A 12379-nucleotide genomic window follows, 5' to 3' on the forward strand; every position below is an offset into this window, starting at 1 on the left:
GGTTTCGCCAGCCACTCTGGGCAGCTCCCAGCACGATAAAACATCAAACCTTTAAAGCTTCTCTAAACAGGGCTGCCTTCAGATGTCTTCTAAAAGTCAGATAGTTGCTTCTTGCCTTGACATCTGATGGGAGGGCGTTCCACATGAGGGGCAACTGACCCCCTTCCAACACCGCAGTTCTGTGATTCAAGCAGTTGCACGGCCACCTGTGAGGGGTTCTTTAGCTCTGCTTTCTGCATTGCGTGAGGTTGGCCTGCATGACGCTCACGGTTTCCTTCATACTCTACAATTCTAGGACCTCCTAAGGAAATCTCCTTAACGGGGTTTTTTTAAGAAGAGGTTGTTGGGTGGTCAGCCATCAGGGATTCTTTCCCTGCGATTCCTCTGTTGGACTAGAGGACTCTTCCACCTCTAGGATTCCGTGCCCCCTTCTGCCTCAATCTCCTTTCTGCCAAGTCACTGCTATTCCCCACGCCCTGGAAGCCACCAGGCGAGAGGCAGCGAGGCAAGGAAGTTGCATCCCATGACTTTAACAAGAGGCGACAGGACGTTTACCGAGTCCCTCTCAGCAGCGGCGTTTTACTCCCGATTAGCTCCGCGTGGTGCAGGCGAGGGCGGACTTCTGCCACCAGCCTCCCCTTCCCAGCCAGTGCTTCCACATGGCAGGAAGGGGCTGGCACCAGAACAGCTGCAGGGGCACAGGGGCTCGCAAACTGCCGGCGCTCAGGGGGATTCAGCCCAGCGTGGTGCGATGGCTTTCTCCGAAGACGGGGAGACATCGTGGCCGCCTCGCCCTGGGCTTGCACCGAGGGAGGGAGACAGCTGCTGCCAAGGCAGATCGTGGAATCCTAGAATTATAGTTGGAAGCCCCCCCACCCCCCGGGGAACGCCCTCCCACCAGATGTCAAAGAGAGCAACAACTACCAGACTTTTAGAAGACATCTAAAGGCAGCCCTGTTTAGGGAAGTTTTAAATGTTTAACGGACCACTGTATTTCAATATTTTGTTGGAGGCCGCCAGATGGGTGGGGTATAAATATTATTATTATTATTATTAATAATAATACCCCACCCATCCGGCTGGGTTTCCCCAGCCACCCTGGGTGGCTCTCAAACAGATTAAAAACAAATAAAACATCAAACATTAAAAACTTCCCTAAACAGGGCTGCCTTCAGATCTTCTAAAAGTCAGATAGTTGCTTATCTCCTTGACATCTGATGGGAGGGCGTTCCACAGGGCGGGCGCCACCACCAAGAAGGCCCTCTGCCTGGTTCCCTGTAACTTCACTTTTCACAGGGAGGGAACCGCCGGAGGTTCCTTGGATCTGGACCTCAGTGTCCGGGCTGAACAATGGGGGTGGAGATGCTCCTTCAGGTATATTGGGCCTTTGAGGCCATTTAGGGCTTGAAAGGTCAGCACCAACACTTTGAATTGTGCTCAGAAATGTACTGGGAGCTAGTGTAGGTCTTTCAAGACCGATGTTATGTTGTCTCGGCAGCCGCTCCCAGTCTCCACTCTAGCTGCCGCATTCTGGATTAGCTGCAGTTTCCGGGTCACCTTCAAAGGCAGCCCCACGTAGAGCGCATTGCAGTAGTCCAAGCGGGAGATAACCAGAGCATGCACCACTCTGGTGAGACAGTCTGTGAGCAGGGAAGGTCTCATCCTGCGTACCAGATGGAGCCGGTAGACAGCTGCCCAGGACACAGAATTGACCTGCAAGTTGCTTCTTCCATAGTTGCAAAACCAGTCACCGTCAAAGTTTTGCTTTTTAAATGGATGGGAGGGAGGGAGAGAGAAAAAGGAATAAAGCAGTGCAGGAGGGGGAAGAGGGAGAGCTAGAGAAGGGGAGCAGAGAAGTGAGTTTCTGCTTTCCCAGCTGCTGTGGGCCTTGTGCTTTAGATTTTAGGGAGATGGGAGTTTATATATAGCACACCTTGGCCAGCGAGAACAGAACATCAGCTGCCCAGGCATTTTCAGCATGCTCAGCAACAGCCACCAAAGGCTGACCTGCCGCTGCCACACTCCCTGATCTCAGCCCTTTGTTAAAACTCTTCTGCTGGGGCTGATCTGAGTACCTTTTTTTGGAGAGGTTTTGTTCCTGGCCCAACAGCAGGGGCTCGAGGCCGGAGAGCAAGTCTTGTTCCTACAGGCCCTGGCGGCGGTGGGGGTGTGTGTGTGTTTCCTCTCCTTTGATCTCTCTGACCTTCTGAGGCCGTGTTCTTCCGTGTCCCCATTTGACCTCCAGGTGCGCACAGATGCCTCAGAGGTGGGAGCCAAGGAGAAGACTTTGCACTTCCAACAAACCTCCCACTCCCTTTTCTATTTTTAAAGAGATTAATGAGCATTCTCTGGGAGAGAATGTGGGATGGAAGGGCCCCGACGAGGGAGGCTGGAGAGCTCAGATTTCTTGGGGGGGGGGAGAAGCCTTCAAAAAAACCCAATAGCATTGCAATGCAAATGAGGCTACTCATCGCATTCCCCAAAAAGTAGTCATTGCAACCCTGGTGCTCTTGCAACTGTTTTGGACTACACCCCCCCCCCCAGACAGCACAGCCATATTGTTGTGAGGTGTGTTTTTATTGGGGGGGGTCAGTTTGGATGATGCCCTGAGTCCCTTCCGATTATCATGGTCCTCTACCCTGAGATTCCTGCCTTGCAACGGATTAGATTATACGACCGCTTGGGTCTCTTCCAGCTTTACAGTTCAATGACCAAGAAGGTCTCAGGCTGACCCAAAGTGTCTGACCCTTCTGAGGCAAAGGTGGAAGTGTGGCATGGGGGGTAGGAAGGAAAAACATTTGGGGGCAGACTTGTGTGTGCTGGAGAATGCAGAGAGGCGGGGGGAATAAGGAGGGGAGTTTGCATACTGCAATGCGGGATTGCAGAGTGCAGAGTTTGAATCTCTGCACAGCGAGGACCACTGCAGTCTTCCCTGAGCCTTCCTATTTGCAAGGGGGGGAGAGAAGGGATAGTGACCTACCTTTCATGTACGATGGAGCTCAAGCAGGTGAATCCCTTTGCCTTTCCAAAGCACAGAAAAAGCTGCCTTTTCATTTACGAACCAATTTATTTAAAGCCATTTTGACCCTGTTCTTCAGCCAAAAAGGCTCCCAGAGAGGCTTACAAAATATGGTTTAGAAAAACAGCCCCTGCCCGCAGGCTCACAATCTAAAAGACGCAGCCCAGAAAGGAAGGGTCTTCACCAGGCATTATCAGCGGGCGGCTGCTGCTGCGGACTACAACTCCCATCAGCCTCAGCTCCACGTGGCCAGGCTGGCTGACGAGGGCAGCTGTCCAAAAGCAGCGGGGAGGGGGCACATGGCCAGGTGAAAGGCTGACCTGTTCTGGCGGGCAGCAGCTATCCAGCCTCTCAGGACCAGAATGGTCTCCGCTGATCCCCATCACGGGATTCTCTTTAAGCATAGCTGTCAAGCGTCCCTTATTTGGCGGGAAAGTCCCTTATCCCAGCGCTGTGTCCCGCTGCTGTCCCTTCTTGATGATGTCCCTTAAATTTGCCGGGTTTCAAAGGAAGCAGCTCCTCTCCCTCCCTCCCTGCTGGCCAGGAAGGAAGGAGGCTCCAACTGTGTTGCTTGGCTGTGTTGCTCATGCCTTGTGCCGATCAAATCGGGCACGTTGCCTGGGGACTCGCCTTTGCTCAGCACTTCCCAGCGGAGAGGTGACACTAGTTTTCCTTGCTGCATCTCCTTTGTGGGGTTGCTGCGCTGTGGGAACCACCGCTTGAGGCTTAATTTGGCTGCTGGCTGGGCTTTCTGCCTTTGGCTTGGAGGGGCTCAGAAGTTGAAAATATCTGTGCTCCGAAAATCCCTTATTTTGGCTGCTGATCCCTCAACGAGCCAGGGTGAAATAAGAGCGGGGACCCTCAAGCAGGCAGCGATGTCAATCACAAAACAGGCCCCTGAAGATAGCCCCCCCTCCAGCCAGGCTGAAAAAAGGGCTCTGCTCTCTGTTGGAGCTGCAGACTTTCTTGTGGTCCTTCTGAAATGGAGCCCTCCTTGCCTGAGCTCAGTTTACGAGGGTGTTTCCTTGGAACTGTGTGCCAATCAACACTATAAATGAAAGGGGGGGCTGTCGTGGCCTTTGGTACCTCCGTGGTCCTCCTCCCCATCTTTTTAATCTGCAACCTCAAGGCTAGACTACACCACTGCCTGCTCCAGGCCGGACGGCCCTTGAAGGTGCAACGCAAAAGGAACTGCCTTTTTTTTTTAAAAAAAAAAGTATTATCTGCCGTCCTGGGCTCCTTGAGGAGGAAGGGAGGATATAAATTTAATAATAATAATAATAATAATAATAATAATAATAATAATAATAATAATAGCAGAGAGGTTCCCAATGGCCCATCCAGCCCAGGCTCCTGTTCTCACAGTGGCCAACCTTGATGGGAGACCCCCCAAGCAGAATTCGAACACGAGATCAATACTCTCCCCTCCTGTGGTTTCCAGCAACTGGGATTCAGAAGCACGGCTGCCTCTAGCTGTGGAAGCAGAGCAGAGCCAGGCCTGGGTGTGTGTGTGTGTGTGTGTGTGTGTGTGTGTGTGTGTGTGTGTGTATCTAGCTCGATATTGTTTGCACTGGCTGGCAGCAGCTTCTCCAAGGGTTTCAGGCTTCTCTCTGAGACCCCAGTGAGGGTTGAAGTCCAGGCCTTCTGCAGGCAGAGCAAGTGCCTGCAGCTACAGCCGTTTGCCTCAATGCAACGCAAGGTTCTAGTCCTCATGCTTCCGAAGGGCTGGCTGACACTGGAAGCCATGGCTATGCATTGTGGGCACGGACGGCAGCTGCGCCCCAGAGAGCTTCTCCCATCCCTCCCCAGAGATGCTGCTGGGAGCTGAACTCAGTCCCTTTGGCTCTCCCACAGAGCCGGGTCTCCTGGGTCAAAGCACCCCACGCCCCCCATCTTCCGCCAGCAGGGAGGCCCCCACATGGATTCTCTGGTGAGACCACAGAGCAGGAGCTGTTGGTACGGCCGCCTCTCGCGGATGCAAGAAACCGAAAGGGGGCTTAGGAGAAGCTAAGCAAGGAGGCGAATTTATCCATGGGCTCCCTTGCAAAGCCCTGCTATCCAGGCCACGGGGTCATCTGCCAGCCGGGAGCCTCTCTCAGTGGATCCAGGAAAGCAGCAGGGACTGAGCACCAGGAAGAGGGGACCCCCCCACCCCAGATTCAAAATCCTTAGAAGAAGCCAGAAGCCGGCAGATGATGTCATTAGTGCAAATTAACATTTATAATGGTACGTTCTTTAATAGCATTTAAATAAGGCTTTGAATAATTACACGCACTAAAAACTAACATTCCAGAACCGTTTTCCTTTCCCCTGCGTGGAAGTGGGCCGAGGCCCCTCTCCTTATGCCATGAGAAGTCCAAATCTGAGCTATTACATTCAAGAAGAAGTGACTTGGGAGGGGCTGTGTGTGGGAAGCAACACCCCATCGTTTTGGGACGTTTCATCACTGTTTGCAAAGCCGCCTAGGTCCTTTGGGGTGAGCAAAAGAGGAAATGAAGCAAATGAAAATGGGACACCCCCCCCAGCAATGGAAAGGAAGCCACAACACCCCCGCCCCCCAAAAAATCCCCTTCTGGAACTCCTCGCACTCATGACCTCGGAGTCAAGGGAGGGAGCTCCGGGAAGAAAAAGCAACAGAAGGTCAACACGGAAAGGAAGGTTGCAAAAAAAGGAGGAAAAGGGGGAAACCCAGGAAGTGTGGCTTCAGGTATTCCTCAAAAGCGACACACAGTCCGGAAAGGGGGGAAGCAGCAGCAAACGAAACAGTGAGAAACTGCCCCATCCTGCAGAACCAGGAAAAAGTCTGTCATTTGTCCTCCGCGAATCCAATCTAAGCTGGATATGTGTTTTTTTAAAAAAGATTCCAAAAAGGGGAGAGGGAGGGTGAGGGGCTTGGGGTGGCGGTGAGCCGAGGCTCAAGTCTGAAACTGGGGTGGGGTGGGGAGAGAAGCCGTCCCTCAGAAGAACTTGTCATCGATCCGGAAGTGCGGCCGCGTGACATCGTCCGGGTTGATGAAGACGGAGATGGACTTGCCCGGGTTCTCGGTGACCAGCTGCTGGAGCTTTTTGGCCAGCCGGTCGTCGGGCTGGCTGGGGTCTCCGCCATCCGACTGCGGGGAGGGGATGCTGGTGGTGCTGCCCCTCCGCTGGAGCTCCAGCGTCAGCCGGTTGGCCGCTTTGACGTGCTCAATGGCAGTCCGGAGGTGCTCGGCCGGGTCCGAGCGCACGGAGGAGAGCTTGCGGGCGTGGAGCATGGCCGTCTCCTCGGAGAGGTGCTCCAGCATGTTGCACTGGGGGATGAAGTAGTTGGGGCACATCTTGTTCACCAGGCAGTGCTGCAGGTCGTCAATGAGGCCCAGGAGGAAGTGGGCAGCATAGTCCTCCTGCGCCAGGTAGCTGGCGGGCAGCCGGTCGCAAGCCCAGAGCATCATGCTGCGCAGGTGGTAGGGGCTGATGGCCTTGGGGCGTGAGAGCAGCTTGATGATGATGGCTTTGCACGCCTGGTAGGCCTGCATGAGGCTGCCGGAGATGCACTTTTTCAGCTGGACCTCGCTGCGGGCGAAAGACAGCCTCCACTCGTTGTCCTTCCGGCCTTTGTAGGAGCAGGCGGGCACCAGGTAAAACCCGCTGATGACCTCCTCTTCGGTGATCTTCCCATCCCAGAAGTGGTTCTCCATCAGCCAGCTCTGGGCCACGGCCGGCCAACCTTTGAAGGACACGACGGGGACAATGTCGTAGAGCATGCGGCTGCTGCCCACCCCCAGGATGATGGAGATGATGGTCCCGTTCTTCTCCACCTTCTCCACCCTGGGCATCCCCCTCTGGGGCTTCTTCTGGATCTCGGACAGGACCACGCTGATGGAGTCGTGGAACCAGTCGGCCACCTTGGTGGGGGAGAAGAAGTAGTTGGTGGCCCCGTTGATGTGGTCCACGATGGTGCAGCAGTCCTTCCACTTGCTGATGGTGCCCTCGTCAAAGAGCCGCAGGCTCAGCCACGAGTGGCAGAGGGCCGAGTGGCGCATGTCCAGGGTGACGGGCTGGTTGCGGTCGTGGAGCTTCAGCGCCGGCACCAGGAGGGTGAAGTCCATGTCGTAGTCGGTGCCGCGGGCGTAGATGTTCAGGTCGTCCAGGTCCAGGTCCACCACGCCTTCCCGGACTCCCCCAGAGAGAAGCAAGTACTCATTGGCAACCGGGAGCTTTTGGTCAAGTTTCTGCACCATGCCTGCAAAGCGAAAGGAGAAGAAGTTCAGAAAGAGGAGAGCAGCGGAAAGTTAATGGACTATGCAGTACTAGATAAACTAACAGGAAGGATTCGAAACCGGCGGGACCAGAAATTCACGGAAGACGGGAGTAAATTTACGGACTGTTTGAAAAGTATTTGTGAAGATCAGACGACGTTTGTAGGTTTGCAAGAAGTTTTGTGAGGAGTATTATTGGAAATATTGCAAAAATGGAGAAGGGGGAAGGATGATTTGTTAAGAGATGTAAAGGCAATATCAAATTAAGAAATGCGTAAGAAGCGGTTAAAACGGTGGGTCATCAGAGGTGCTGATGGAAGTCTAAAAAGATTGTATAAGTGATAAGTTTTGTGGTACATTTTATAATTTATATGTTTAAAATCAATAAAAATATTTTTTTAAAAAAAAGATCGCAGCGGAAAGACCTTATGCCTTTCAAGAGCTCATGGTTGTAGGGAGAATTAAAATATGTAATGGGAAAGAAAGTAATAAAATGCACCATGGAAAGGGGAGAAGGGGAGTCAATATTAATTGTGTATTAATTTTTTAAAAAATGTTATTGTTTCAAGTCTAAATGAAAATGAATTTAAAAGAGAGAAAGTTAACTCTTATGCTGGAGAGGGTGTCTGCCTAAAGGCACATTTCTCCACATGGGGTGGGAATGTCTGCCGCTCAAAGGTTGCTGGACCCAATTTCTTCCATTGTCATCCACCATGAAGGGGCAACATCTTCACCTAATCCCATCTCAATGGGAAATGGTAGCAATCTAAGCGTTAAGCACAAAGAGTTACAGGAATTGTACAATCTGCGTCTGCTGCAACGTTTATAGGGATATTAGATCTTGTCTGATCTCTACAGTTGGGGAAGTTGGGTGGTTTTTATGTCTCTGTTTTTTTCATGGCAAAATCCAATCCTACGATCCAGCCAAGTTCCTTGCTGTGGTCCTCGAAACTAGGCCACCATTATTAAAGGGAATATGAGCTTCAAGTTCCAATCGCCTGTATTTTTAAACTATTTACAGATTCACAGAATTGTAGTCCATCCCCTGTAATGCAGGAATTGCAGCTTTACTATGTCTTAAATTATCACGGTCAGCTGGATAATTTTATCGTTCTCTCCTTTTTGGTAAACCGTTTTTATACAGCGGTGTGTAAATGTTATATAACAAATAAATAATTGGCAGCATTGGGGAACTTCTGGCCTGCTGGTCAAATCAGGCCGTAAAGATGATGGGCACTGGTCTGGACTGCATGCTTGGTTCACTTGGGCGGCTCATAGCATTAGTTCAGGTGGTACGCATCAGATCTATTAGATCAATCTGTCTCTCTATCCCGGAGGTACTCTGGCCCCATTTACCCCCCAGAAAAGTCCCAATGAGAAGACCGGAACACACCGTCTCCTCACAGTGGCCAACAAGATGCCCGTTATGGGAAACCCACAGGCAGGGGCCTATTAATAAATAATAATAATAATAATAATAATAATAATCCTGCCTGGGAGCCCTTGGCAGCCTCCTCCTCCTCCATGAATTTCTCTAATCCTCTTTTAAAGCCATCTCGGTTGGCAGCCGCCACTGCGTCCTGCAGCAGGGAGTTCCAGAGTTTAACTAGGCACTGTGTGAAGAAACAGGCAGTGATGTCCACCAGCTTGGATGGCTTTAAAAGAGGATGCGAAAAATTCATAGAGGAGAGAAAGGTTTCTAACTCTCAGTGCTGGGTTCTCACTCCCCTGTCAGAGGCAGCAAATTCTTCCGAATGTCACTTGGTAGAAACCGCACAAGGCGAGGATGTTGCTCTTGTGGTTGAATCCTGTTTGTGGGTTTCCCATTGGAGCAGCTGGTCGGCCCCTGTGAGAACAGGATGGCGGACTCGATGGGCGACTGGCCTGATCCAGCAGGCTCTCCTGATGTTCACAGAGGACCAATAGGCCCCTTGTTAGGATAACTCAACTGTGCGTGCTTCATAAGGCGCTGCCAACGCCCCCCTCCTCCCTCCCAGGCTGGGTGTCGGAACAGCATTCATGCGCTCAGAGAATCAAAAGTGGAGAGGCTGAAAAGCTTGTCAAGAAATCCACCCGCAGAGCTTTGATCATCTGGGACGCTTCCCCTCCCTGCTTTTTTCAATTTGCAGGGAATTAAATCTTCGAAACCAGGGCGGTTTCAGGCTCGGAGCTCTGCGATCGATCGCAGGCACCCGACTCCAGAGGCCAAGGCCACATGTCAGTTGTATTTAAAACCTGCTCTCTCTCCAACCCATTGACCTAAACTATTTTCTGCAGGAGATTGCCTTACAGGGCGCCACGACCTTGCCCCCTCCCTTTTGTCCTCTCGGACAACTTCTGCTGGCTTTTTAACCAGAGCACAGAGCACCAGATTGGCGGGCAGAAAAGTCCCGGGTACAAATGCCACTGCCAGTGGTATCTTCAGGAAGGAGGTGGGAGAAGAAATCTCTCCCTTCTGACCCTACAGTTCTGTGATTCTAGGTGAGCTGTTTTTGCCTCCTCCAGAGTAACTCAGAAATGACTACTGAAATTTGGTGCTCAGGAGAGTCAGCCTTGCACCTACATGAGAGCAGGGCATGTTTAGCCTGGAGAAGAGGAGGTTAAGGGGTGATATGATAGCCATGTTCAAATACTGTATATAAAAGGATGTCACATAGAGGAGGGAGAAAGGTTGTTTCCTGCTGCTCCAGAGAAGCGGACACGGAGCAATGGATCCAAACTCCAAGAAAGAAGATTCCACCTAAACATTAGGAAGAACTTCCTGACAGTAAGAGCTGTTCGACAGTGGAATTTGCTGCCAAGGAGTGTGGTGGAGTCTCCTTCTTTGGAGGTCTTTAAGCAGAGGCTTGACAACCATATGTCAGGAGTGCTCTGATGGTGTTTCTTGCTTGGCAGGGGGTTGGACTCGATGGCCCTTGTGGTCTCTTCCAACTCTATGATTCTATGATTCTATGACTATATGTACGCAAAGAGCCCTGCACAAAGGTGTGGGTTGTCAAGCGACAGATCAAATTTCTAGTCCCTCTTGATAGGTGAGGTATAATAGAAGCCTTCCCAGGCCACTTAGATGGAGGGGTGGGTCTATGCCAGTGCATTCCCTCTCCTCTGCCTAACCCAGGCATGTCCAAAGTCCATTTCAGGGGCCTAATGTGGCCCGCCGTTTGGTTTAATCCGGCCCCTGTGGCAGTCTATTTCCTGGGGTAAGGTAAAGGTAAAGGGACCCCTGACCATTAGGTCCAGTCATGCCCGACTCTGGGGTTGCGGCGCTCATCTCGCTTTATTGGCCAAGGGAGCCGGCGTACAGCTTCTGGGTCATGTGGCCAGCAGGACTAAGCCACTTCTGGTGAACCAGAGCAGCGCTCGGAAATGCCGTTTACCTTCCCACCGGAGCGGTACCTATTTATCTACTTGCACTTTGACGTGCTTTCAAACTGCTAGGTTGGCAGGAGCAGGGACCGAGCAATGGGAGCTTACCCTGTCGTGGGGATTTGAACCACCGACCTTCTGATCGGCAAGCCCTAGGCTCTGTGGTTTAGACCACAGCGCCACCCGTATCCTAAATACCCTTTAAAGGTAAAGGGACCCCTGACCATTAGGTCCAATCGCAAACGACTCTGGGGTTGTGGCACTCATCTCGCTATATTGGCCAAGGGAGCCGGCGTACAGCTTCCGGTTCATGTGGCCAGCATGACTAAGCTGCTTCTGGCGAACCAGAGCAGCGCACGGAAACGCCGTTTACCTTCCCGCCGAAGAGGTACCTATTTATCTACTTGCACTTTGATGTGCTTTTGAACTGCTAGGTTGGCAGGAGCAGGGACCGAGCAACGGGAGCTCACCCCATCGTGGGGATTCGAACCGCCGACCTTCTGATCGGCGAGTCCTAGGCTCTGTGGTTTAACTTACAGCGCAAAGCTCAACAATTAAATTCTTTTAAAATGCTGAACAACTTTGCGTAAAATCTTAAGAAAAGGTCAACAACTCTTGGTTGGCCCTCATGCATGTTCACTTCATCAAATCTAGCCCTCTTTGGAAAAAGTTTGGGCACCCCTGGCCTAACCCATGCTCCTCAAAAGGACTCTCCTCTCTCTCTCCCCCCCCCCCATCCTGAAAGCATATCAATGCACAGACAAGCCATCCCAATACAATACAATGCAATACAAATGGCTCAAGGACACTGACCACAATTCACAGCCAGCTGCATTTTGGAAGTGTTAAGCCGCGAGCCAGACAACTGCAGTTTTAAATTAAATTGGAAATATTAATTGATGTTGCTGTAATTTTGCTTGTGCATCTTGTAACAGAATCATTTGGTCGTTTCTTGGTCTACATGGCTTCGTAATTTATTTATTTTATTTCTTAAAATGTATACAATGCTAGACTGTAAAAAAAGACAAACCTCAAAGCAGTTTGCCAAACCATAAAATCAAGAAAAAATGACAACAGAACTTTCTATATGTTGCTTTCCTCTGTTTATTTTTATGACTTTGTTCCCTGCTCTGGGACTGGAAACACTCAATGAAGAAGAGACTATAAATATTGCAAATAAATTAATACAAGGGGCGGGGGAGAGGCTGTTGGTTTCTCTGGAATGTCAGCCTTCCAGGTTAAAAAAAACTAAACCAGAAGTCTGCTGTGGAAAAGCAGAACTTGGAAGGGGAGGGGAAAGGCATTCTGAAATTTCTCACCCAAGAGCAGTGTAGGAGAAAAGGAAAAAGAAGGCAGGAAGAACTCCTTTCGAGGTTCTTACATTGCTGCCTTGGTTTTTTTGGTTTTTTAAAGTGCTGTTAAATAAACATGCCTCTGAAAAAAAGAGCCCTATGGGATGGTTTGAAGTTATTTTTGGGAAACTATTTTTAAAATCACATGCCCAACGAATGTGACGCTCTGCTCCCTGCCGGAGATTTTCAAGATGCAACAAAAGGAGCGCTAACACGTGGGTCAGAGGGGGGGGGGGAATCCTGCCAGCATCCTTCTCCCAGCCCTCAAACCCCTGTCCCAAACACACACACACACACACAGCCCTCCTGTCCCCACCAAATTCTTCCATTCGGGGGAGTCAGCAATTTTGCAACAATTTTTTTCCTAAAATAGCAAATGCTGTTCAAGGTCTACCTTTTTATAT

At 50.9% G+C, this 12379-nt stretch overlaps 1 protein-coding gene across 1 annotated transcript in view; it reads right to left on the reverse strand.

Annotated features, from left to right (window-relative positions):
* Nucleotides 1-5230: 5230 nt before the first annotated feature.
* Nucleotides 5231-12379, reverse strand: part of MB21D2 (Mab-21 domain containing 2) — a 57782-nt gene continuing 50633 nt past the window's right edge. The window contains exon 2 of the mRNA XM_053390881.1: nucleotides 5231-7241. Coding sequence (XP_053246856.1) covers nucleotides 5977-7241 — 1265 coding nt within the window. The 3' untranslated portion in view covers nucleotides 5231-5976. The remainder of the gene's footprint in view (nucleotides 7242-12379) is intronic.

The sequence above is a fragment of the Podarcis raffonei genome, chromosome 5, assembly GCF_027172205.1.
Source record: "Podarcis raffonei isolate rPodRaf1 chromosome 5, rPodRaf1.pri, whole genome shotgun sequence".
NCBI classification, from domain to species: Eukaryota; Metazoa; Chordata; class Lepidosauria; order Squamata; family Lacertidae; genus Podarcis; species Podarcis raffonei.